General features: G+C 39.3%; 1 protein-coding gene across 1 annotated transcript in view; it reads left to right on the plus strand.

Moving 5' to 3' along the window:
- Positions 1-1,819: 1,819 nt before the first annotated feature.
- smad3.L (SMAD family member 3 L homeolog) overlaps positions 1,820-27,320 on the plus strand; it is a gene marked incomplete at both ends in the record, with an annotated part of 69,673 nt that continues 44,172 nt past the window's right edge. Inside the window, 1 exon segment of the mRNA NM_001085851.1 lies at positions 1,820-2,313. Coding sequence (NP_001079320.1) covers positions 2,108-2,313 — 206 coding nt within the window.

Consider the following 27,320-nt stretch of genomic DNA (forward strand, 5'->3'; position numbering starts at 1 on the left):
ATGAACATGGTAATTAGGCGGTGTGGCCACCCAAATGGGAGTGGTCAAAATTTTTTCGCCATGCTCCGTGGCTGCAAATTTTTTGTCCCTCTTTCTATTTACAAAATGTTGGGAGGTATGATAACAGGTCCCAAAAAAACCCTGCCCCAGGCCTGGACTGGCAATCTGTGGGTTCTGGCAAATGCCAGAGTGGCTGTTGTAAGGTCCTTTAGACAGTCACTATTTAGTGGGCTGGTAGAAGGCTTTTGGGGCCTTTGTGTACTTAGAATGCCAGTGCCTATTTTGACTCCCAGTCCAGACCTTCTTCCCTCCTCCCCCAGCCTAAGTGTTACCCCAGGCAAAAGCTCCTAATGTTTTACTTAACCCTTTGTGCAGATTCAGGCATCGGAGTTCACGGGTGCCATCTTCCGGCTCTTCGGCAGTCTCAGGAATGAGACCTGTGATTTGGCAATTTTCGTGAGTTTCAGCGCATGCCCAGTTGTCGCAAAACAGAAAACTGCTCCAACTGTGTATGCCGCACAACACCGGTCTCATTCCAAAGATTACCGAAGAGAAGAAGATGGCGCCCGTGAACTCCGCTGGACAGAATCTGCAAAAAGGGGTAAGTAATGAGTTAGGGGCATTGGGGTAGGGTTGCCACCTGGCCGGTAAGAATGATGGTTGATCTCAATGTTATTAATAGGGAAAAATATAAATATATAGGAAGGCCGGTATTTTTTTCAAAATTAGGTGGCAACCCTAGCCCGGGGTAACACTTAAGCTGGCCATAGACTCAAAGATCTGATCATACGAATCGAGAATTAGTGCGATTTTTGGAGTGTGGAGAGTACCGTCATTTTTCGTCTGGCGGTCGGTCGTTTGGTCGATCAGACAGGTTAAAAGATTTCTGTTGGCTGCGGGTAATATATCTGCATGTATTACCGATCGTATGGTTTTCAGAGGAAGACTGTCACTAGCTTTTGTCGGACATAACTTTCGTACGATTGCTGTCAGGGGCAGAACATCGGCTAATCTGTCCTTTTCTACTTTATTTTATCGGAATGGTTAGTGGCAGGTCGAGACATGGGAAAGTCCGATCGTTTGATGATTCGTACAATCGGATCTTTGCGTCTATGGCCAGTTTAAGGCTGGGGGGAGGAGGGAGGGGCAGGGCCGGATTTCCCTGAGGCCACGCACGCACATCCCCAGGGCCGCATGGTCCTAGCGCCAAACGCTGCCGTGCGCAACCCCTTCTCATAGTGTGTGAGCAAGCACTCACGCTCTAGCACTAAAGCACCGGGGAGTTTGAGTCCCCAGTGCTCTGTAGGATGCGGCAGAGGTGGCATGCCGCCCCTAATATGTTGCCGCCCTAGGCCCGGGCCTGGAGAGGGGGTCTATGTAGGGTAGAGGGGGATAGGGTTTTTTTAACGTTAGGGTTGAATTCTTCTTTTATAGAATGTTTTGCAATTTTTGAAGAGATGGTTGATGCTCTCCAGTTTCTGAAACTGCACCAGAAACATTTATTGACCTTGATGTTAAGCTACATGTTGGGGTTTATCCCACCTGTTTGTGTATGTGACCAGTTTCAGAATAACAATGAATTTCAATAACAGTAATAAAAGAAGTGAGCGCTGACTGAATTTTCCCGCTCTCTGGCTGTTCCTAACTGCAACCGAGAAGGGAAACATCGCGAGAGTCCTCACCGATTCTTCAGGGTCCCTTTAAAGACTTCAGTACGAGACATTCGGGGCGTGGTCAGATTCCTTCGTCGCAAGAAGAGGTGTCAGTGAAACAGGGTGGGCGTGGTCTTCTGGAGGGAAGGAGGGATACTTGTCTGAGAGGGGAGGTAGGTCGGCAGAGAGGGGGAGACGAGAGAGTGGTTAGAAAGTTTAGAGGCGAAGAGAAGGGTTGAGTGCTGAAGTACAGTGAGGGAGCGACTGAGGCCAGAGGACGGGCAGAGTGTGCAGAGTAAGAAGTAGAGAGAGAGGAAGAAGTGTGTGTGTCAGTAACGGTGGGGAAGTGTCCCAAGGAGCCTGAGTGACAAGAGGTGTGTGAGCGTGACAGTGTTTGTCCCCCGGCTCCTCTCTTTCTCTCTCACTTTCTCTCTGTGCTCCTTGGGGGGACTGCCATGTCCTCGATACTTCCCTTCACTCCCCCCATTGTCAAGAGGCTGCTGGGATGGAAGAAGGGAGAGCAGAACGGACAAGAGGAGAAATGGTGCGAGAAGGCAGTGAAAAGTCTGGTGAAGAAGCTGAAGAAGAGCGGCCAGCTGGACGAGCTGGAGAAGGCACTGACCACCCAGAGCATCAGCACCAAGTGCATCACCATCCCCAGGTGAGAAGCAGCACAATGCCCAGGTGCAGCACTTGTACAGCCAGGCAAGGAAGTGGGTGACCAGCCCAAAATGACCTCCTAGGGAAACACTCAGGGCTCAAGCTCTGTCAGCTCAGCCTAAAAGGCCCACATTTAATAGTCAGGTACTGGACTGAGAATAAATGAATGAGAGGATACACACAAACACTTCCCTTACTCTAAACTAGTTCTGTCACTATGTTACTGCTACCTTTTCACTTCTGTTATGTTGCTGTTGAACTACAACTCCCACAACCCCCCTGGCAGCCCAAGGAACTTGTAGTTCAACAGGACAGTACCTGGAGGCTTGTGGGCTGGATATTTATGGTACCACCCTTCTGAATTGCTCCTCATAATTACTCTACAAAAAGTATTGGACAAGAGGAGGATTTGTGTTTCCTATCCTCCCACTACATTCAAGTGCTTGCAGCTTGCTGTAATATAAAGGGAACATTCAAATTCTCCAGACATTTTCCAACTTTTCCTGCATGTAATTATTTTCTCTAGATTTTTTAACTATATCCTACTGTCTGTCACAACACATTTTGCCATAACCAGGGCCATTATAAATATGTACAGATAATAACACTTTCTACATTGAAGAATACAAACTGTCCACAGATCGTCATATGTTTCCCTGTGGGTTTAAATATTTTACAAAGACTTTGAGAGAGACCTATTCATCAAATGTCGAATCTCCGTTATTATAATGCTGTATAGGAAATATTATTCTTAGGATAATAAGTAGGACTCATATGGGATATGTATTTCAACAAGCCATAAGTCCTGAACTCTTGCTCAGCCACTGTACAATACATTGACTTGATGGAAGTGATCCTGATCAAAATGTATCCCATAGGTCAAAGCTCTGATGTAGTTGGGACAGGCCAGGAAATGCCAACACAACATGTGGGGAAATAAGACATATCTGTTTTGCTGGAATACCATGACAACAGTTTATTCTATACCTAGTTTAGTTTGTGCATTTCAGATTCTGGGAAATTCCCCTTTTGCTTAATATTTTTGAGCTCATTGTGATCTGAAAAAAAAAACTACCTGAAAGTAAAAGACAACATTAAAACAAAACAGAGCTCTCCAGGAGGTTTGTGCAGGTTTTCAGTGCATTATTTTTCAGTTTGTCTCCATAGGGATTTGCTTGTAATAATATTGTAATAAAATATTTCCCTCAGATATGGGGCACATTGTGGCACATAGCAAAACTCACGCTTATCCAACTAAACTAGAGTGCAGGAGCATTACCCCATTTATACTAAGCTGATAGTCTTCAAGATTTTTTAAATAAAGACTCACTTATTAAAAGTGACTTTAACCTAAACTATTGGTGACATCAATGACAAATCATCACAAATATGATTTGACATGACACCTGATACACAAATATATGTTGTACCAGGAGTGCTGGATCCAGGCTAGAGATGCTATGACCCTCCTATATGCTGGAGTGTAAATACAAGTTTAGGATCAGTTATCCGGAATGCTTGAGACCTGGGGTTTTCCAGATAACAGATCTTTCCATTAGTTTGATCACCTTAAATAAACATACTGTAATAGGATTGTTTTGCCACCAATATGGAACCATGCAGCTAAGTTAACACCAAGTACGAGAAACTCTTTATTATTTGAGAAAAGGATTTTTTTTAAAAAAAAATTAGAAGTCCTTCCTTTAAATGGACTCTATGGGAGATGGCCTTCCTGCTGGGCCGGAACTAGGGTGTAGGCAGAAGAGGCACTTGCAAAAATGGGGGCGCCGAGTACGTAGCTCTTCTGTCACCTACCCCTGGTCCAGGCCAGGGCCTGCCTTCTTGTAATTCTGAACTTTTATCATTAACAGATTTCCACGGAAGGGATCCCATAAACATATCTCCATCATACAGGACAGTGGTTGCTGGAAATTTTAATTTGAAGCTCCCCTTGGGCCGAGCTATTGGGCAGACCCCTTCTTATACCTTGTGACAATGATTTACCAACCATAGTTCCAAGAATATCTAGTATAGTAAATAAGAATTTCATCCTTACTGACCTTAAAGCCCAATTTTCAGGTGAAAGAAAATAGATTTTCTTCTTTAATCTCTACCTATCTGGCCTTCAAGGCAGAACTCTTCTGCTACTGCTACATATTCTTCAGTGGGACCACCTTTACTGCAGAGTTACTAAAGTTGGCCATACACTGTAAGGTCCACTCATTTGGCATGGTTGCCAAATGACCGGATCTTCCCCCAATATGCCCACCAAAGGGTGGGCGATATCAGGCTAATCGAATCATTTGGCCCTATGGCCAAAGAATCTGATTGCAATGACGTAATTTCAATGACGGTCACACCAGTCCAACGGACGAGGCCGTTGGGGTCCTCGATCAGGCGCAAAAATGTCCAGCCGAGATTTGGCCAATTTTAGACCAGATATCGGTCACCATATACTGGCAGAGAAGCTGCCAAAATGGTCTAAAGAACCCGAATTGGCAGCTTTGTGTATGTCAACCTTAACAAATTTGGCACTCCTGGGAATACAAGTTATAGCAAGCGGGTGTAGAAAGGTAATGCTGGACATGGTTGGGGGGAGCAATATGTAAGAAATAAATACTGGGCCAGTTCTTTGTTAGCAATATCCAGAAGAAGTAATCCAGTAGCACTCTGAAGTTGATGCAAAATTTTGTGATTTATTTAGCCCATATACATACAAAACAAGGGCAACGTTTCGGGCCCTTCTGGACTTTTTATCAAGCCTAATGTGAATGCTTCCACCAGAAAAATATATAGTGCTGTAGGGGTGTAGCTACAAACCCCTCCCCTTTTCAGTGACATTAATTAACATATAGCATTTATTACTTAAGTAAAGTTATTTATTATTACTTTGTTAGCAATATGACCCAATTCCTTTTTTATATAGAAAGGTGTTGGTATCACTCTTAATAAATGGGTTAACTCTTATTCTACATCTCTGTGCATCAAATTACTGTAATTGTTTTTAGTGCAGCCTATATTCTTGGTTGCTATAAAAAACATCCTTCCCCGTAAAAAAAAACTTCCTTTATGACACAGTGCTGCTTTGTTTAAACAGGCTGTGGCAGCTTTACATAAAATATTATTATATTGTGTTTCACTGAGTTTGTCAATCCACATTCTGTGTCAGTAAAATGACTTGGCATAGCTGTTACATGAAGTGAGCAGATTACCCACGGAGCACAGTGAGGTATTTATATAAGAAGGAGAAAATAAGCACATTACAAAACAGGCCTGAACAAGAAGGGCATGTGAGTACAGGCACAGGGATGTGTGGGGGCACATTGGGCTCAGCAGTTTTACACACACAGCTGAAAATAGCACACAATTTTACTTAGATGTAAAGCTAAGAATTGGGCTCTTCTGTAATGGAAAAGTATAAATTTTCGGGTTCCAGGAAATTCTTAACCTTCTCTTTACACTACGGCAGCATAGGTCATCTGTTACTGACGTTTCCCACTGCCTTCTATTTGGAAATTCATTTCCAGAAGTCAGCTCTGGATCCACCATGCATTTTTTTTGGAGTAACTATTAGCGGAAAATAATGAAAGATCATTTTGTATTCTACAGGGAACAAGTGAGAGAAAAAGCTAGTAGGCAGTGAAAAAAGAGGGCCTTTACGTTCTTCACATATAGTAGCGAGGGGAAGTTTTCTGGGAAGGGAGGTTGAGAAATTCCTGAAAAAACTTGCAAGTAGTAATGTGTTATTGTAATAAGGAGTGAGGGAGGTGGGAAGGCATCGGTAGTTTATATGCCAGATACACTTTATTAAAGGAAAACTAAAGTCTAAACAAGATTTTGGATAGAATTTATATCTTATATATGGATCTTTTTGTACCAGCCCAAACTTTCAACAAAACCGAACAAAATGTGAGGATAGAAATTGCACTGGTTTCTGTGCTGCCACATAGTGTGAATATTAAGTAATTACTACCAGACTTGAATTGTGAATTTGTTTTCTGCACAAATGCATATTGAGAATCAGTCCCTAAAGCTGGCCATACATACAGAGATCCGCTTGTTTGGCAGGTCACCAAACGAGCAGATCTCTTCCCCCATATTCCCACTTTGAGGTGGGCGATATCGGACTGATCCAATCGTCGTCCCTAGGGCACCAAAGATCAGATCACAAGGAGAAGAATACGGGCAGTCGGATTGAGGCCCGCATCACCCAACCAATGTGGTCTTCGATCCAGCAGGATTTTTAAACCTGCCCGATCGACATCTGCTCAACTTTCGGCCAGATATCGATAGGGCAAGCCTATCGGAGGGCAGCATACACTGCCCAATAAGCTGCCAACTTTATCTGTCAGCAGCTTATATCGGCCTGTGTATAGCCACCTTAACTTACAGCATGTGTTGTAAACTTGCAGAAAACAATACACCCGTCTAGAATAATTATTTTGTTGACCATTAGTTCTCCTTTGATATGGATGTCTTCTCCATCTCATGATGTCACAATTCCCTTTGTAAAGTAAGCTTCAAGTCAAACCTATGGATGTGTATGATTGGGGCCTTTATAAGCATTGGCATCCAATCTGACATGCAAGTAGTTGGAAAAACAATTGCCTTAAAAATGCAGATGTACTATAGGCATCAGGCTGATTTTGTGCTGCAGAAAAAAGAAAGAACCCTTGCAAGTATGTTTGCCCCACAAATGTTTAGCTAAATAAATGTCCAAGTAATAGCATTTAGTTGCTGTTAATATGAATGCTATGTAAGAAATGTTTAGATTCAGGTGAAACCATGAGCTCATCTGTATTGCCTCAGAAAAGGCAGGCTTTTTTTGCTGGGTTTTTTTTTCACTGTGTTAAATCCCTTTGGACTTTCTGGTTGAACAGCTGGTAGTAACAGACCCAGGCTCATTTAAGAATGCAGACTACAGTGCCATTTTCTGGACACAAATCACATGTTTTTTTTTAACTAGTCTTTCCGTTCTGTTTGCATTTTGAGCTATATATTGTTGTTGTGTTTTTCTAATAGCTGCAAAGGTACATGTAGAATAGTCACAGTTGAGAGCTGAACTGAACAGCTTTTGACTCTCTGCTGTAAACAGCTGCTGGGCCAGCCTTTAAACCTACCAAAATAGGAGCATCTTTAGCCAGGGGTCAACATTTTTTGTTTTTGCACAAAAAAATAATCTACGGTAGTCTTAATTATATTTTAAAAAACTAATATTTCCTGTCCCAGCTTCTCTTGGCTTGAACGTTTAGAAACTTCTAGATCTATATTTTTTGGTAAAATCTCTAGAAACCCCCTTTTTAACAGGTCAGTTTACTATGTCTTTGATATGTCTTTGCAAAGTAAAGATATATCTGTAGTACATTCGTCTACAGGCCATACAACACATTTAACTGCATGTCAGACTGATTTTAGAGTCACACAATATTATTTTTAAGGATAACTTCCCATTTAAGGGTAGTTGTTTTTTCAAAGAACTTAAATGAACCGGATATATTTGTAGTTTCTCATTTAGAATGCATTCCTGGGGTTTGTTTACACATGCCAGGCGCGTGTAGCAAGCACATGTGGCAAGGAGCGTCTCTGTCAGTAAATACCGGTGCTACTTTCTAAAATCGGCCCCATCTGATATCAAATTGCGTCCGTGTCTTATTTTACACCACTTTCACTGTTCAATTGTAGTACATAGTAGGCCTCACTAACAATGAAAATAGTTTAGAGGTGTTTGCATTTTAATTTTTTATAGTTTTTAATTTATATCCATAAACGAGGGCCTGAGAGAGAGTGTGATTAAGGGGTAGATTTATCAAAGATCAAGTTGTGTTTACCCGAAAAATTTGAGTTTTTCAAGGGTAGTTTTCAGTCAAAAACTTGAATTTTCTGGTAAAAAAAGCTCAGATTTTCAGGGTTTTATAAAAAAAAACTAAAATTTTTGGGGGTTTTGTAAAAAAACCAAAAAACTCGGATTTTCTAGATTTATTATACCCCGAAGCTGGAAATATCTAGAATCTAAAAATACATGTAGGAGTCAATAACAGAGGTACCTTCAACCATTTGAAGATGTTACTAGCCTTCATGATGTTCGGTTTTTTTCAGTGGGTTTCATGTGAAAACTCTGTTAATTTGATTAATACGAGTTTTCAGGTTTTTCACCCCGACTACACTAATTTGAGTTTTTTACATTCAAGTTTTTTTCATAAATTATAAACCATTAGAGTTGTAAGTTCAATCAAGGTCTAAAAAACCTCACAAACCTGTAAAACTCAACCTTTGATAAATAACCCCCTATCATAGGTGCCCGTAGCAACCAATCAGATCTTTGGTAAGTTTTTATCTATCTACTATAAGCTAGGAAATGAAAGCAAAGATCTGATTGGTTGCTTGATAAGTTTATATAGTTACTGCCGGAATCAAGCAGCTGATGATTAGTCTTAAGATATCTGCTATAAGCCAGAAATGTAAAGCAATTATTTGTTTAATTCAAGCTTTAACTGTATAAATGTTTCCTTTTCACCCCAAAATGGTTCTTATATCCTGCTCTTTGCTGAATTTTCCTGTGCACACTATACTTGTGAAAACGTCAGCACATGATTGATGTTTTAGCAGTGGACTTAAAAACCCTGCTACTACTTGATTTATTTTCCTTGAGGTTTTTCTTGCTTCCCATTAAAAAAGGCAGGTGCTCAAAGTGTAAATTATACTTGTTATTGGTGCATCGCTTTATTGTTTTTGAGCCTTATACCCATGAAATATTCCTGCCTTTAGCCAGTCCTTGATCACCCGGGCTGCTGCCATCAGTGGGTATGATCACACAGAGAAGAGATGCTTTTGTGGAGCAGAGATGCAGTCAGACAGCCAGGAATATTTTATGGGTATATCAAAGGACAAGTACAGTGATTCGCCAATAGCAAATAAAAGTAAATGATGTAGGTAGAAGTCACAGATCAAGGGAGGATAAAGGACATGTATAGCCAGATCAAGAGTCAAAAACCAACCATCGAGGAACAGGTAGGGGCCAGGTAAGAGGACAAATGGAAGTTGAAAAATATAACCATCAAAGAAAGAGTTCATCATTGCTGTCAGTTAATTGTACCAGTTGCATGACTTATGGCTTACCTTAAATTTCTCATCATTAGGCATTATAGAAGAATGAACGTATTGCAAATTCCACATGATGAGCAAGATTATGCACTGCCTGCTATTGAGATTTTAATTAGCAGAGAGTTTCATGGAAACATTAGAGAGAACATGTCATGAACCGAGCCATACAGATTTGCTTAAAAGTAATTTTAATCAGCCACAGCATCTATTTAAAGGATACGGTCAGTATTTAATAATGCACATAAATTATAGAAAGACTTGCCTGTCTTGGCATAATGTGTCACTTTACTATGCTATTTGTTTTGACAGGTGTTTTGGGGACTGACTGGTATGTTAGACTAAATTCTGTTGCTCAGGCTGTTAAATTTTGAAATGTGAACTGGAAATTCTACTATACTGTGTGAAAAGTCTTAAAGGACATGTAAACCCTACATATTCCTACCATGTTTATAAGTTAGGCACCATCTCCCCCACCCAAACCTCATCATTTGTACTGCATATATTCCCTTTATTCACCAGCACCATTGCATTTCCTAAAACATATAGCTGCTTTCACCCCGACATTTTTTCTCTGACAAATCAGTTGCATTTACATCTGCATGTGTGCTGTAAAGATCCAGGCAATGGAGAATGCAGATTTACACAGGCAAAACTTAATTTGATAAAAAGTTCTGCTTGGATTGAGCACTGTAATGATTAAGCTGAGCTCAGGATAGGCAGTTAGGAGAAAAAAAAGTAGCAGATATCTAGAGCAGTGTTTCTGTGAGAACCAGCAATGCCTATAGCTTCATTGGCTGTTAGACTGAAGGATGTGTTTAATAAGCTGAATTGAGAAGAACTGAGCATGCTCAGTAGCCAACATCCAAAGTAAATGTTCTAGGAAGGGCAACTAGTGGGTTAAAGGAGCAGAAGGAATCCTAAGTTATTAAATTGATGCTGCAGCCTTATTGTTAACCTTTAAAAAACTGGAGTGACAGGTATTTAAAGATTTCTCAGAGGCTATTCATTGATTACGTTTTTGTGGTTGGCTTACATGTCCTTTAAAGTCACTCTGTTGAACAACAACTTCCATAGCATCTCCCAGTTGCTCGCTTTCTGATTGGGTGCTGAACTTTGTAGTTTCACAACAACTGTTCTTATTTTCAGTTCTCATTTGCTTAGGCTAGTGTCTTCATGATCTTCATATCTTTATGATGCAAATATTGGGGTAGTGAAAATAGAGTAAATGCTCAAAACTGGAGTAAATGTATTTCTCAGTAGAAACCCATAATAACAATCTTTAAACATTACAACAATTGACTGATAAATACGAATTGTTGACTGGTTGCTATGGATTATAACCTCCCCAAGTTTTAGGTTTCAAAATAAAAGTAAATTAAGATGGCCATGCACAGCCCGAGATTAGGTGCCAATTCGGCTTCTCCAGACTAAGTTGGGAGCATTATGATTGGGCCAGATATCTATTAGGCTGGTTTGAAAATTCTGTCAGGTAAGGACTGCATCAGGCCCTCCTGTAGTACAAGTGACAAAACATCCAAAGTTGGTTTCCCACCAAAGTTTTCCTACTGGTGATTTTCATGCTGGTGGAAAGGGAACTTTTGACTTTTTGTTGGCCGCCCTGGAGGACATTAAAGGGATACTGTCATGGGAAAACATGTTTTTTTTTCAAAATGCATCAATTAATAGTGCTGCTCCAGCAGAATTCTGCACTGAAATCCGTTTCTCAAAAGAGCTAACATACTTTTTATATTTAATTTTGAAATCTGACATGGGGCTAGACATATTGTCAGTTTCCCAGGTGCCTCCAGACATGTGACTTGTGCTCTTTTCAGTCACTCTTTACTGCTGTACTGCAAGTTAGAGTAATATCACCCCTCCCTCCCCAGCAGCCTAACAACAGAACAATGGGAAGTTAACCAGATAGCAGCTCCCTAACACAAGATAACAGTTGCCTAGTAGATCTAAGAGCAGCATTCAATAGTAAAAATCCAGGTCCCACTGCAACACATTCAGTTACATTGAGTAGGAGAAACAACAGCCTGCCAGAAAGCAGTTCTATCCTAAAGTGCAGGCTCTTTCTGAAAGCACATGACCAGGCAAAATGACCTGAGATGGCTGCCTACACACCAATATTACAACTAAAAAAATACACTTGCTGGTTCAGGAATGGAATTTTACATGGTAGAGTGAATTATTTGCAGTGTAAACAGTGTAATTTAGAAATAAAAACGACACCATAAAAATCATGACAGAACCCCCTTTAAACATGGGCAATAAAACGTCCTGTGTGCCATAGCCCTAAATGTGGTCCTCTCCAGGCAGGTCTATAATGATCTCATTGTTGGCACGAGTGTCAACGATTAGACCTACCTTGTAGTAGATTGTAATTCCAATTTCACGAACCCCTTAATTAATAATTTATGAAGGAAGGGAGTGTCCCCCCCTCCCAAAATGTTGATTTTAGTTGCTTCACTGGCAAAATAAATGGGGTCAGTTCCCCAGCCAAAAAAAGTGTGTGTTGGTCTCTATCTCCCGTTTTGCTTGTATGGTTTCCCCAGCTTAAAGGTGGCAATACACTGCGCAAACCTACACAGTATTTAACAGATTGGCACATGGGCCAAATGGACAGCTATTGTATGATGGGCCATACATGGCTTGGTTGCCTTTCTTTGTCTTGTTTATTAGAGATGGCAGCCCAAACAGTAGGAAGAGCAGGAAGGGACAGTGAGCTTCTGCTCCTCTATGCATCCTAACCACAGTGCATAGACAGCTTTTCAAACATGGCCAATCAGCTGATATTCATAGTAAATGGATATCATTTTAGAATGTCAGCCCACTGTACACGTACTAAAAATCATCTGAAAAGATAATATCAGTACACTTATGCCCAGTTTGAGGAAAGTTTTTTTTATTTTTTTGTAGGGCTGCTAAACACTTTTTTTGCACCCAGTAAATCTTTATAAGGCTTCTGTTTATATTGGCCCCAAAATCTCCTCAAATCTACTAGTCCTGGCTAAATAGATTAAAATTGTTACTCAGTAACAATAGTATTTATGTTATGTTATGTTTGCAGTTATCGCCATTTTTGTAACATTAGTTGCAAAATATTTAGTGGCAGTTGACAAATGGATGGAAACACTCCACTTTTTTTTGGTATCCGATACTTTCCAGTGCATTGTCTGTCTCTTCTGAAATGAGTTGCTGAATGGAATAGACCAAGAGCCGTTTATCATATTCTCTCTCCCCGACAAGTGCAGTTCATTAGAATCCATTTTTTTGCCTCCTGAGAATTTAACATAACAAGTAAAGGGCTGCACCTTCACATGTTTAAGTTCACTATAATTGCAGCCTTGTTAAACCCCTTTCCTAGTATATCAGGTTGCAATCTAGGAGCTCCATTTCAACTAATGATAACCATCTGTATGTGTGGATTCCTACATATGCAGATGTTATTCTCACTATGGGGCCCTTACAGACCGGAGGGGAGTAAGAAGTGGCATTGAACATGTGATCCCTCTTATTGGCTTGTAGTTCAGTAGATTGCACCTAAAACAGCAAAAATAACTCACGAACGCTGGAAAACAGACGAGTAATTAGTCTGTAGTTACTAATAGGGCGGCTTTTAAAGTGCTTGTTTGATGTTTGCATTACCTCAGCAGGCTTTTTAGAAACAGTTTGGAATGAAGACAGTATAATTGTAGAGTGTTACAGTTGTAAATGTAACGCAGCAGTGTTTACTTATACAGACCTATTTCCTATTCATGTCATTGTGTTGCTGCCTTAAGTTTCTGTACAAATTCACACTACTTTTTTTAAACCTGTCCGCCAGCAGCAGGGGTCAGATACAGTCAAACCTCGATTTTATGTTTTGAGGGGACTGCATAAACACAGCGCTGCAGGAAACTGTGAATTGCAGGTAGGACTAAAGGCCCCCATACACACGGGCCGATAAAAGCTGCCAACAGACCAAGTTGACAGCTTATCTGCCCCTGTGCCAACACGAAAGTCGGCGATCAGGCAGGTTAGAAAATCCTGTTGGATCGCGATCCGACTGCCCGTTTGGCCTCCGTTCTGATCCGATCGTTGGGCCCAACACTTCAATGTGGGCATATCGGGGAGAGATACGCTTTTTTGGCGACAACACCAAACGAGTGGATCTCTACGTCTATGGCCACCTTAAAGGACTATGGTTCAATTCTTATTGTCCTCACAGGACTTCTTAGGCTCAGGGTAGAGACACGCTCAGATTCAGGGAGATTAGTCGCCCAGCAACAAATCTCCTCTTCTTCAGGGCGACTAATCTCCCAGAACTGCCTCACGCCAGCTAGAATGTAAATCGACGGCGGGATGCGCTTCGCTTTCCGAAGTTGCCTCACAAGGAAACTTCGGGCAACTTCAGAAAACTAAGCGATCCGAGTGCCACCCCGCCAGCCATTTACATTCTAGTCGGCGGGAGAAAGTTCAGGGAGATTTGTCAATGGGCGACTAATCTCCCCGAATTTGAGCATGTGTCTCTGCCCTTAGAATTTTGCACCGCTGAAAGGCCATTTAAGTGGCTAGGTTTTGCTGCCTTGCCCCTGGGTTACTGGAGTACTGCTGACTTAGGATCAAGTCTGAGCTGGTGTAGGGTTAGTTACAGATTTCCCAGTCGAAGCCCTATTTCCATTGCAGAGGCAATAAATAGTTTTCTTCTTTAACCACAGACCACGTGACTTTGGAATCTGTGCAAAGGGAGTGGTTCCTGTACAGTCACTTCTGTGTGTATGGGGCCCATTTCTTGTTACATCTGAAGCAAGAGCCTGTTGTCTGAAGCAAGTGAAAATGCTTTCATGATATAAGGGGCTGGTGTATACAATATCTATACTACAGGCATGGGACCCATTATACGAAAATCCTTTATCCAGAAAGCTCAGAATTACGTATAGGCAGTCTTACCCAAATGGACTTTTTGTTTGTAATAATAAAACAGTACTTTATCCAAACCAAGATATGATTAATCTTTATTGGAAGCAAAACCAACCTATTGGGTTTATTTAATGTTTACATGATTTTCGAGTAGACTTAAGTTATGAAGATCCAAATCACGGAAATATCCTTTATCCAGAATTACCCAGGTCCCGAGCATTCTGTATAACAGGTCCCATATCTGTATATGCTTTATTTAGTGGGCTACAAATACTGACAGCAAACTTTTTCAGATATATATTTTTTCTATTTTTAACTTTAATTGCTTTGTTTTAAACACAGACTTGATACATAAAATTTACCCAGTACTCTGGGTACATTTTGGCCTTACAACCTGTTTATCACCACTGTGTGTAATGCATAGCAATCCTCTCAAAGCTTCATTAAAGGGTTTATTCACCTTCCAAATACTCTTTTAAATTTGGTTGTTTTCAGATTGTTCACCAGAAATACTTTGTTCAATTGCTTTCCATTTTTTACGGTTTATCCAAAATTGAAGTTTAAATTTTAATGTTCCTGTCTCTGGTGTTTCAGTTTGGCAGCTCAGTAATCCAGGTGCACATTCTGAACTGTTCCAATTTGCTACATAATTTGATAAATTTCTCAGCACCTTATGTGTAATATTAGCAACTATTGTATCTATTGTAACAGTTGCCATTAAAGGGATGGTTCACCTTTTGGTTAACTTTTAGGGGCCGATTTATCAAAGGTCGAAGTGAATTTTCGAATTAAAAAACTTCAATTTCGAAGTAATTTTAGGGTACTTCGACCATCGAATAGGCCAAATTCGACTTAGATTCGAATTGAAAAACCTTCGAAAATTCGACCACTCAAAAAAAAGTACTTTTACTTTGAGAAGTTGAAGGGTTTTTTTTTTTTAAAAATTCCTTCGAATCGTTAAATCCTTAGATCGTACGATTTTACTTAGATCGTACTTTGATCGAATACGCCCGTTTTCGCTGGAAAAAATACTTTGACTATCGAAGTACTCAAATTCGATGGTTGAATTTCTAAATTCGATCCTTGATAAATATGCCCCTTAGTATGTTAGAGAATGACCAATTCTAATCAACCTTTTTATAGTTTTTGAATTGTCTTCTTCTGACTCTTTCCAGTTTTCAAATGGGGGTCACTGACCATCTTACAGCTCTGTAAGGCTACAAATGTATTGTTATTGATAGTTTTTATTACTCATCTTTCTAATCAGGTCATCCCCTAATTATATTCCAGTCTGTTATTCAAATCAATGCAAGGTCGCTAGGGTTATTTGGGCCCTAGCAACCAGATTGCTGAAATTGCAAACCGGAGAGCTGCTAAATAAAATAATAAAAAATGAAAAACAGTTGCAAATTGTCTCAGAATATCACTCTCTACATCATACTGAAAGTTAATTTAAAGGTGAACAGCCTCTTTAATGAAACTCAGCGATTCTGGTCAGCAGGGCCAAAGATAAGAAATGTATCAACTAAAGTAGTAATTTAGAACAGTCGGTTACCCCCTTCCCAGAGCTGCTTTAAACTTCAATATTAGAAAAACCGTCACAGATAAATATAGGAATTAACTGAAATAAGTCTTTTTTTCTGGTGAACTATCAGAAAATAACTGAATTGAAAAAGTGTTGGAAGGTGAACAACCCCTTTAAATAAATCAAAAATCATTATATGCCTAGGTGGATCATACATACAACCACAGCCTTACATAACCTATCGTATATAAGCCATATGAGTGACTGGACCTTGCCATGTGGGGAATATTTTGCATTGCGGAGAAAGTGTTGCTTTTAAATGGTGCTAAAAATTTATATTATCTTTAAAAATAGCCCCTTTATTAGAGCTCCCTAGATGTTCTCTGTCCCTGTTCCATTTTCAAATGAAGGGTGGACATGTCCTAACAGTCCGTGCTAGAAGCACAGTAGGAGGGGGACAGCCAATCACAGCTCTGTAGTCACACAAGCAAAGACAGACTTGCTTCAGTTTCCTATCAGGTCCTGCTAGCTGTTGATTTGCTCCTGTCCTACAGTGCAGGTAGCTGAGTGCCACGGCTTCCCTGCACAGCCTGGGAATTCAGGGAGCAGGAAGTGGAAAAGAAGGGAGGGATTATTAGGGTTTTTGCAGAATATTCAATAAATCAACCTGAAACACTACTTTTTTAGCTTCAATATCTAAATGAGTATAACACACTGATATGTTCTTATTTTTTTAAATGAAATGTCTCCTTTAAGAACTCTGCTGATTCTTTAATCTCAGTGGTTCTACCAATAAGTTGGGGCTGGTAGTATCACACATAGCTGCAGAATGAATTCCATCATATTCCTTCCTGGTCCCCAGCAGGAGCTTGCAGGTTTAACTTAACAGTTTCACCACTGTTATAGCTGCATTCAACATCTAGCTGTAAAATGATCACACTGCTTTATTAATGAGCAATACATGTGTGGGAGGTCTTAAAGGAAAACTATACCCCTCAAACAATGTAGGGCTCTATAAAAATATATTGCATAAAACAGCTCATGTGTAAAACACTGCTTCATGTAAATAAACCATTTTAATAATACTATCCTTTTTTAGTAGTATGTGCCATTGGGTAATCATAAATAGAAAACTTCCATTTTAAAAAATAAGGGCAGCCCCATGGGATCGTATGATTCACAGTGCACACAAACATACCGAATAAACCATACATGTTAGATCATATGAGCCAATTAACAGACAGAGATCTGTCTTTTGCTTCCACACTTCTTCCTGTTACATTTAGAGCTGCAGTATTTATGGTCAGGTGATCTCTGAGGCAGCACACAGACCATCACAAAATGGTGGTTTAAGGCAAGAGATGTAAAAGGGCAATATTTACTTAAATATCTATTCTAGTTTGATGAGATTCTTTAATATGCCACTTAATATGATATAAACTATCTGTTGCTCAAGTATTTATTTTGGGGGTATAGTTTTCCTTTAAGTTAAAAAGCACACCATTTATAATCAATATGTCTGTTTAGTCTTTTATGTATGGTTAAGAGCCCAAAACGTGCTATGTGTTCCTTTTTATCTTACTAAAATAAAGACCAGATTTTGGTGAAGATGTGGTTCCTGTACAACAGTTTGTGATATTGGATTCATGCGCTCATCACACATCTGGGATGGTGCCAGTAGACGGAAGGGAACTACATGCAAATCCAATATTAAAAAAAGGGGGAATATGGTTTTGTAATTATAGATCTCTAAGTTTGACATGTGTAGTGGGAAAGATATTTGAAAGCTTCTTACAAGGTCATGTTCCGGGTTATGTTTTGGAGTCTAATATCATAAGTGCTTTAGTAGTCAGCTTGGTTTTACAAAAGACAGATCGTGCCAAACAGATTGACTTGTTTCCTTTTACATTGAGATGTGTAGGAAGTAGTGTTATAGCAGAGTGGTCCGCTAATATTTTTTCCAAGGGGTTGGTAAAGTGCCAGAGAAAGAAAGACTGTAGAAAGTAAGATCTGTTGGGAATAATGTATGAACACAGGTAGAAAATTGTCTCAAGCATTGTACACACACGTTTCATCTTCTCCTCTAATTCTATATTTCCATTGAATTGATAATTACTTTAAATATCTATTATACTGATCATCTATTAAGCCACCTCTGTATGATAACCATATTGAAAAGCCATATTGAGAAGTCAGTGGGGCTCCAGAGCAGGCAAGCTTATATATATATATATATATAATACACAAAAGCCGTGAATATCTTGTAAATTATATCCTTATAAACGGTGAGTAGTGATGTCATCAGTTATAAACGGTGAGTTCTGATGTAATTTCTGTCACATGACTCACTAAAATTTGTGTATTATAATTAATAAAGTACCCCCAGTTGTAAAATATGAGGATATTATAAGTTACCTCGGAGTTCCATGACCTGTATAAAAACACTCGGCCTTCGGCCTCGTGTTTTTATATGGTCATGAAACTCCTCGGTAACTTATAATATCCTTATATTTTACAAGAGGGGGTACTTTATTCACTATATAATACACAAAAGCCATGAGTATCCTGTAAATTATATCCTTATAAACGGTGAGTTCTGATGTCATCAGTTATAAACGGTGAGTTCTGATGTCATTTCTGTCACATGACACACCGAAACTTGTGTATTATAATAAATAAAGTACCCCCAGTTGCAAAATATGAGGATATTAGAAGTTACCTCGGAGTTTCCTGACCTGTATAAAAACACTCGGCCTTCGGCCTCGTGTTTTTATATGGTCATGAAACTCCTCGGTAACTTATAATATCCTTATATTTTACAAAAGGGGGTACTTTATTCACTATATATATTACTGTATTGTATTGTAAGCTTGCAGGATCCACAACAGACACTCTCTTCTCTTTAAGGCACTTTATTCAGCCAAATTGGTGACAGTTTTTTTCTTAAAGGTTTTCTTTTAGTTTTATTTACAGAACTAACAACAATACAGTAAAACATCTATTGGTTCTGAAAATATGTAGCAGTGTCAGAAATGCAGTACATGAAGCAGCATGGTTCACAGTACATTTCAATATTTGTTCATTTTCCTTGGCACGCCTAATTTAAATTCAAACCACAGTATTAACAGTTCTGAAATCTTTTGCAGCAGGATCAGGGGTGTCTGTAGTCTTCCAGTATTTAATTGGGGTGTTATAGTGTCTTTACCATTAAAGATAGGGTCTCGTTACCCTGATTCCCATGGGATTGGGGGTTGCTCTGTGGTCTCTGTTCAGAAATGAAGTTGTGTGCTGCAAAGAAAAAATATTTTTGGACTCTATCCAGTCTCGCCATACCATACATTCTCTTGCAAAATAAATAAGTGGTATCAGAGGGAGTGTTGATTTAACAAGTTTTAACTAGCCATTAAGTGTAGGGGGGGTGAGGCGTCATCCAGTTTAAGGGGTGACCAATTTAGCATATAAATCATAAAAATATATCCTGCCCACTGGGCACTACCTTTATACATTCGATTAGTTCCCTTTACTAACTAGGCCCCCTGTGGACTACCAGTAAGAAAACACATATGTTGGGGTCACCCCTGTACTCATAATACACTTTTGGGGGGGGGATTGATCAGCTTCCTGGCTTTTTTCAATTTCTCAATAGCTCAGGACTATCGGCCCCTTGGAAAATGTGTGAAGGTAGCACCCAGTAGGCAGGATTTATTTTTATGGTTGTATGCTAAATCAGTCACCCATAAACTGGATGGCCCTTCATCCCCCTACGCTTAATGGCTGGTTGAACCTTATTAAATCAACACTCCCTCTGATACAACTTATGTACGCTGCAAGTGGATAGGATCATACTGTGGATCTACAGTGACCCAGCAGGAGAGAACCACATAAAAGCTCCTTTAAAGACGTAATTTTCTAACCTTCCGGATATATATCTGGCCAGATATCATTCGGGCACGCTGTTAGGTAGGCTACATACAATGAGGGACATACAATTGTGTGTATGGGGGTTTGAAAGGACCTTGGAGTTCTTCCAGAGTGACAATAGACTTGACAGTAGGAAGCAGTGACATAGCACAGCAGCTAGATCCAAAAACATACTATCAGTTAAAAAGGTGTAATCACTATGAAAACAGAGTGCAATTTTGGTATTTAGTTCATTATGGAAAGAAATTCCAGTGTGTGTATATAGTGAATAAAGCAGCCCCTGTTGTAAAATATTAGGATATTATACATTACTGAGGAGTTCCACTATATAAAAACACGAGGTCGAAGGCAGACTGCTTTTATACAGTTCATGGAACTCCGAGGTGACTTTTAATATCCTCATATTTTCCAACAGGGGGAACTTTAATTATTATGTCTGTCATGTGAAATGATATCATTAATGGAGAAGGAAAGGTTAAAAGTAAGTAAACCTTATCAGAAAGGTCTATATAAATACACCAGTAAACCTTCAAAGTAATGATGCTCTGCATTTCTCTCCTTTTATTGTGTATACATGGGCTTCTGTATCAGACTTAATGTTTTCAGTATAAACCTCCAGGGCTAGGGCTTGAGCATCCTCAGTTTGCTCCCCTCCCCCCCTCCCTGCTATAATCTGAGCCCAGAGCTATAAGTGAGCAGGGGGAGACTCAGGCAGGAAGTGATGTCACACCAAACTAATATGGCAGCTGTTATCCAAAACAAACAGAGAGAGCTTCTAGAGCTGTTTATTCAGGTATGATAAAGCATTCTACAGAATAAATATAGCGTTCTAGCTTGCACTATTCTGGCAATAAACTGCCTCAGTAGCTTTCCTTCTCTTTTACACTCCAGGATATATATATATATATATATATATATATATATATATATATATATATATATATATATATATATATATCTCACAGCATTAGTCTTTACATCAGCAGTCTTGTGATTGGCTTTTCTTCTGACACCCGGATATGTATATTATACAGGCATTTCTCAGTTTGTGCCACTCAAACTCACCATAGCATTCATCACATGTAATGTTTTGATTGTTAATAATTATAAATGGGTATATTATATTTAATAATAGTGACTAATGTTTGCATGAAAAAATCCACAAAAGAAATTAAGGAATCCATAACACGCAGGATTGTCACATCAGGGATCCAATTAATATTATAATTTAAAAAAATATATATATATTGTTTATATAATGTAAACTTGTGGGTTATAGGAGAAATACAATTAACAAGATTTAATGGACTGAGCGACCATTAATTTTAATTCATTAATTTATTAGTGTAGTTATTTGTATGTGATGAGAGAGGAAACTTATTATTCAGCTTGAACTACTCTTTGAAAGAAAGAGCACCATGGAGCCCTTAATTGAAATTGAAATCAGATCTATCCCTGTCTTTTTTTTTTTTTTATATACAAATACATCACCCTTTTTTGTCTGAAAAAAATGTTTTACTTGTAATGTGAGATTCATTAAAACTCTGCAGAGGAACCCCACGGATGAACTAGAAGTCTCATTTACAATCACAAGTGCAAAATACAAAAGTGGATGCAAAGCTAGCAAGCATGGATGCCACTCTAGGTACTTGAACCCATAACTCCTGCTAACAGCTTGAGGCAGTGTCAATGAAAGGCATCTCAAGATTACATCTCTCTTTTTTTTTTTATCAGGATTTGTTATAATGTAACACTAGAAAGCGAATTAATTCACTCTGAAGATAAACTGCCTGTTGAGGTTCAAAGCTTATGCCATTCAAAGAGATTAGTGGGTTCTACTTTTAGCATTGTATAAATAGGTTTCTTTGTTTCTGGGGCACATACCTATAAATAGGTGATCTGTGCTCCAAAATATGGAAAGTCCTCTTGTTCAGAAAACCCCTGAACAAGTACTCATTACAGATAAAAGATTCTAAATCTGTATGATGTTTAGACAGTAGCCTCATAACCAATGTCTTGCTTCTTTTCTTCCTGTATAATATAGTGCCATGGGGAAATAGCATTATTTCTCATGTCACACAAATTTCACAGTGCTTTACAGAGATTATACATCATTCACAAGGAGAGAAAGGACGATGTAAGTTTGAAGTTCAATAAAGCCCATATCAAATGGGAATATCCAGATTGTTAAATATATTTTCACATTTGATTAAATCGTGTCCACTGTATGAGAACGTTTCTACAAACAATAGGTTTCTACAGAGCTATTGGGAAATGTCGCTCTTCCCTATTAGCACATGCAAATATATCTATAAATGGCATCTTTATATTTGGATACCGAGTACACGTGGCAGTTGTACAGCTAAAAAAAAATGTTATTTATTTTATTTAATCGAGTGTGTAAATCTTGTGCTTGAATAAATGTGGCTGTACACAGGCCAGTGTTAGCTGCTATAGACCGAGTTTAGTGATTGTGAATGGGGCCAAAATGACAGCCTGCCTGTCTGATTCTGGCCAGGGATTTTGTCACACACTCGGAGGCCCATTCCTTCAGGCTTACAAACCGGAGTCAGCTACATTGTAGTTACTTGTGCAAAGTATTTTCTTTACTATTCGACCATTAATAAATCTGCCCCTGAAAGTATAAAAAGTTTGCTTCTTATTGAAAGAAAATATGTAGGCACAGCCACATGAATAGCAGGACATATGCCGTAAAGGTAATTTTGGGTCATATTTATGAAAGAAGTAAAATAAGGTTCAACCCAGTTTAAAGGGTCAAAATAGAGTTTGTTCTATTTTGACACTTGATGAATGTTCCCCCCAAAAATCCAAGTGAATATAGAGCTGTGACATTTCCTCTAGGGAGCATTGGTGAGTTTCCTTTTTCAATCTATGATAAATATGCCCCACACTGTGAAATTTCCCTCTAGGAAACATTGGTGAGTTCCCTTTTCACTCTTTGATAAATATGTCCCAATAATGTTTTAAAAATGTAAATGAATAGCTTTTAGCATTCTACATTGCTTTCAGATGTTTACATATGTGCCCCCCCCCCTCCTAGCCTACTAATGTGCAGGGAACTTGCACAACTAACCTGGCATTTCTCCATCATGGAGAATGAAATATTTTATCCCCAGTGCTAGTACACCTTAGTTTGTCTTTCCACTACTATAGACTGTACCTTAGAGGCATAGCTGGAGCAGCTTTTAAATTTTCAGTGATGCACTCAGGCTTTTCATAGGTGGACAAAAGACAATTTATCGCCTTATTTCAAATTATTTTAATTCAAAATAGACCCTGGCATTTTTAACTCCACAGAGCTCCAAATGGCCCCTCACCAGCCTAGTAAATAGTGACTGTCTATATGGCATGAAATCTTACAGCAGCCCTTCTGGCATTTGTCAGAATCCACAGATTGTCAGTCTGGGGGCCTGTGCGTGTTAAAGTTTTTTTTTAAAACCACCTTGAAAAGTTAAAGGGGATGTAAACCCACAAATAGGAATGTGCTCAGTTCCTGTGAAATTAAACAAAATATCACTTCCTAGCTCACGCTCAAGGGGCTGCCAGGACCCAGGCATGTTGTACCATTTGTTTTGGACATGTCCCTACATTTCCCACTTCTGGGAGAAAGTACAATACGCAGGCTGAGAACAGCAGAGCAGGTTTGTCAATCAACTGACTTCTGCTACATTGTTTTGATATGGAATTGTTTTTGCCATTTCTGCACAGAAAGACCACATTGCGGAAGATCCATAAAAGAGAAAAATGAGTTTTGAAATGGACTATATCGCTGTCCAAACACTCTGAACTCCTGTCTAAAATACTTGAAGCTTTTGCAGTCATTACAGTTGAATCCATATAGACATACACATCTGGTCACTTCAGGGTGACTAAAATTTACTAGGATAGTAAACTTTCAAAACGGCTTGTTTACTGTTTTTTCCAGCTTGCTCACACTTGCTACTTTTGAGCAAATATGCTCGCCGGGAACAATCACATCTATCTGTCCTTTTTTTTTCTCTTTTTAAAGTTTAATACTCCGTATTCGTATGGTGTGATCAACAAAAAGCAAGTTGTGAACATGTTTAAAAAAGCAATTTTCCTCAGTGATGCACTCACGTAATTTCAATGATTGTGGCTTGGTTGTTACAGCTTGCTCTGTTCTTTATACACTGATATAGTATCGCTGCCTAAATTACTTCAGATTCATCTCTTGAGTAATTTTATGCTCCAACCCCTGTCTGTATAAAAGGTGTGACAAGAGTCTCATTGTTCCTCCGCTTAAATTCTGCCGTTTGAGTTTAAAATAAATGTCTGTTCACCCAGCTGTGCTATCATATTACAGCCGATGCATGTCGTCAGGTTCAGAAGCAGTGGCGTTGATGCATATGGGACCTATAGAAGGGAAATAATTTGTAAAATCAAAATTGGCTTTCTTTAGGTAATCTACAGAGGCATTTTATTTTTGCAGAGGGGAGGGGGGTTGGGAGTTAGTGTGCCAGCAATTTAAATCATCCAAGCTGCAAAACGAATTTTGTAAAAGGGTGTGATATAGAGAACAACTCTTCACTCTTGCAACTTAGTAGCTGCAACTTTTTAGTACATAATTAAGATGTGTTTTGACGACAGGCAAAACTGGTGGCCTGGACATGTTCACTACAGTACATGTTTCCATAATTATTTCAAAAGCATGTTTGGGTAATCTCCAGGACTGGCCTACGATCAGTAATGGAGATTGGAAGCTTAGCATTTCCTCAGCATCAGGATCTTTGTCCACCCACATGATGGGCCAAATTGGGCTGATCTGTGCTGACCTCTAGGTCAATGATTGAATCATACAGACCCTTTAAGAGAGACCAGTATGGCCAGCAATTTATGATGTTTAAAGAAGAACACGTTTAAAATAAATATGCCAGAAATGAATCAATAATGATGAAATATCTTCCTTTAAAACTGGAGCACAGTTTATATTAGCATCTCAGATGCCAAAGGTTTTCCGGTGTAAGCTGTTAATTGGCTTTGGCCTTACCTCGGATTGAAGAGATCCTATAAATAAATACAAACACTGGTGAACTTTTAGGAGGGTATTAGCAAGCTTATGTGCAATAAATCAACATATAATCTCTTTCTTTAAAAATTAAAACAAAAACAGTGGATTGTGGATTGTTTGCCATGCTGGATCAGGACATGCTTATAGTGCAAGTAGCGGTGGTACCTAAGTGCCATATAAATATTGCATCAAAACAGCTTTTAACATGGTTAATCTTTTAGGGCTACTTTTCAATAGGCATTTAAAGATCAGTTTTTGCACCACATTCATGAAGTCCATGTAGAAAAAGCTTGTATTTCACACTCAGGTGTTTTCTGTTTTATCGCAGAAGGGAAGCACAACAGAAAAAAGTGTATTTTGAAAGTTTTTTCCACTTGAATCAATGAGAGAAAAATGCTGTGCTTGGTAAAAGGGCATTATGAGTATCTCATTACAAACTTGTGTGGACATGTGTACTGTTTGTAAAACATGATAGGAACTGAAAATTAAACATTATAATAGAGTAGTGGAGAAGCCATTCAGGTAATAATTATATGGGGTGCTTCTGCTCATCAGCAATGAATAGATTTCCAAACACCCGCACTTAATGCAGTGGACCTGGTATGTCAGGACTGAAGTTGTTCATGGTAATACTGTATTAAGCGGGCATAGGTAACCTGTAGGTCCCCCGTCTGGCCAAATAGTTAATGTGTCTGACAAATGTATAGGAGCAAATTAGGGCAGTGAAAAGAAAATTATATAATATACTCTAGGTTTTCCATAGCATGTTATGAGAGGTACCATAAATCAGTGGGAGCATCACAATTCTTCTTCACTAAGCACATTAACCATTTAAGAGTTGAGGTGAATTACCATTAAAGAACACGAATGTTACTTCATATAGGGTAAATATTTTGTACAATAGGAATGATATTGCTGCACTGTACTAATGATATTTCCCCTGCTCTTTGTGACTTGTTACTTTCTCAGTTAAATGGTTCTCCTGCTCGGTGTGCTGCCCGGCAGTCTTCTGGTGAGCATGTGCTTTCCCTCTGGGCAGTCTCATGATGACATCATCATCGCTGCGGTGGGTTCAAGACCATTTGAATCCCAAGGGGAGAATGGAGGCAACATATTTTGTTACATGTGGATTACTATCAGCCCTATTAATGGCAACATTTTCTCAAGTTTTACTTAAAGGAATTTTGTCATGAGTTTTATGTCATTTTTAATACTGTATAACAGTGTACTTTGCAAATCATTCTATCATTTAAAATGTTATTCTCAAGCCAGCAGAAAGTTCAATTAGGTACGGAGCCCCAGGGAAGCCGATATTAGTTGACTAAAAATGAAGTTTATTGCAAAAACGTTAAAAGTCATGTATCAGAATGCCTCAAACATATGGTAGACTGCAAGCGTAACGCTTTTCGTGGCTACCTGCCACTTCCTCAGAAGCACATGTATTTTTCTTAGTTGTAAATATTGGTATGTAGGCAGCCATCTCTGTGTTTTCAGAAACAGCCAGAAGAGCACAGTGCAAGTTCTTTCAGGCAACGGTTGCCTCCCCTCTCTAATCCTTATCTCCCAATCCTGAACTACAGCTTTTGCTCCTGCTTGGGTGCTATTCTTATATTTACAACTAGGTGCATGGGAGCCTTTTCAGATTTTTTTAATTCATCTTGAATTATACAATGCTGAGCGAGATTTCTTGAGGACAACAAAGTGCCCCTTCTGCCATTTGGAATGGGAGGGAGCATTGCCTGTTTCCCCAAAAAAATACACTCTCTAAAATACAGGCAGTTTCTCTTGCATGTGCAATGCCCAAAGCAGCGCTGTGGTAGCAGCATAGAATCATGAAAGTGCTGTCAGTTCAGGCATCTGAATGGTTATGATGAATGGTGTGCAACCTATTGATTCTGAGGAACCCCTAGAGCTATCATCAGTCTTGACCTGGCTGTAGCTCCAGGGTTCTCACAGCGGGATGCGTCAATAAGCACAAATTTTAAAATGCTAGATACACATTGCACTTGAGAAGCGGCAACACATAAGCACAATTGTAGTGGAGGCAAGTTAGAGGGCAGGAACTGAAGTTATGGGGAAAGAAATGCTGCATTGTGGGAAAAATCATTGCACTGTGGGTAAAAACAGTGCACTTTGCACACTGGACTTGCATTTGTTAATTACCCCTATTATGTTTTTGCATTTTTGGTAGTGTTGTCATTATGCCCTATGGAGTGGCTGTTAGTGCCATATTTTCATACGCCTGCTACCTGACAGATGGCCTGCAGCAAAAACTTCAGGGCTGGTGCAACACTACGGAGAGTACTTGCCACTTATGAAGGACTAGGCACAAAATAAACTTACAAATGTGTTGAAATAAGGCTGACCTATTCTCTACTTTCTACTCTTTATTTACTAATGCCAGTGCAAAGTGCTAGGCTCAACAAAAACACAGGCAGATTACATTTGATGCACAATGCAGCATCTCTCCCCTAGAATTGCAGTTTGATAGTCGGTGCAACTCGCC

This window comes from Xenopus laevis, chromosome 3L, assembly GCF_017654675.1.
Source record: "Xenopus laevis strain J_2021 chromosome 3L, Xenopus_laevis_v10.1, whole genome shotgun sequence".
Classification (NCBI taxonomy): Eukaryota; Metazoa; Chordata; class Amphibia; order Anura; family Pipidae; genus Xenopus; species Xenopus laevis.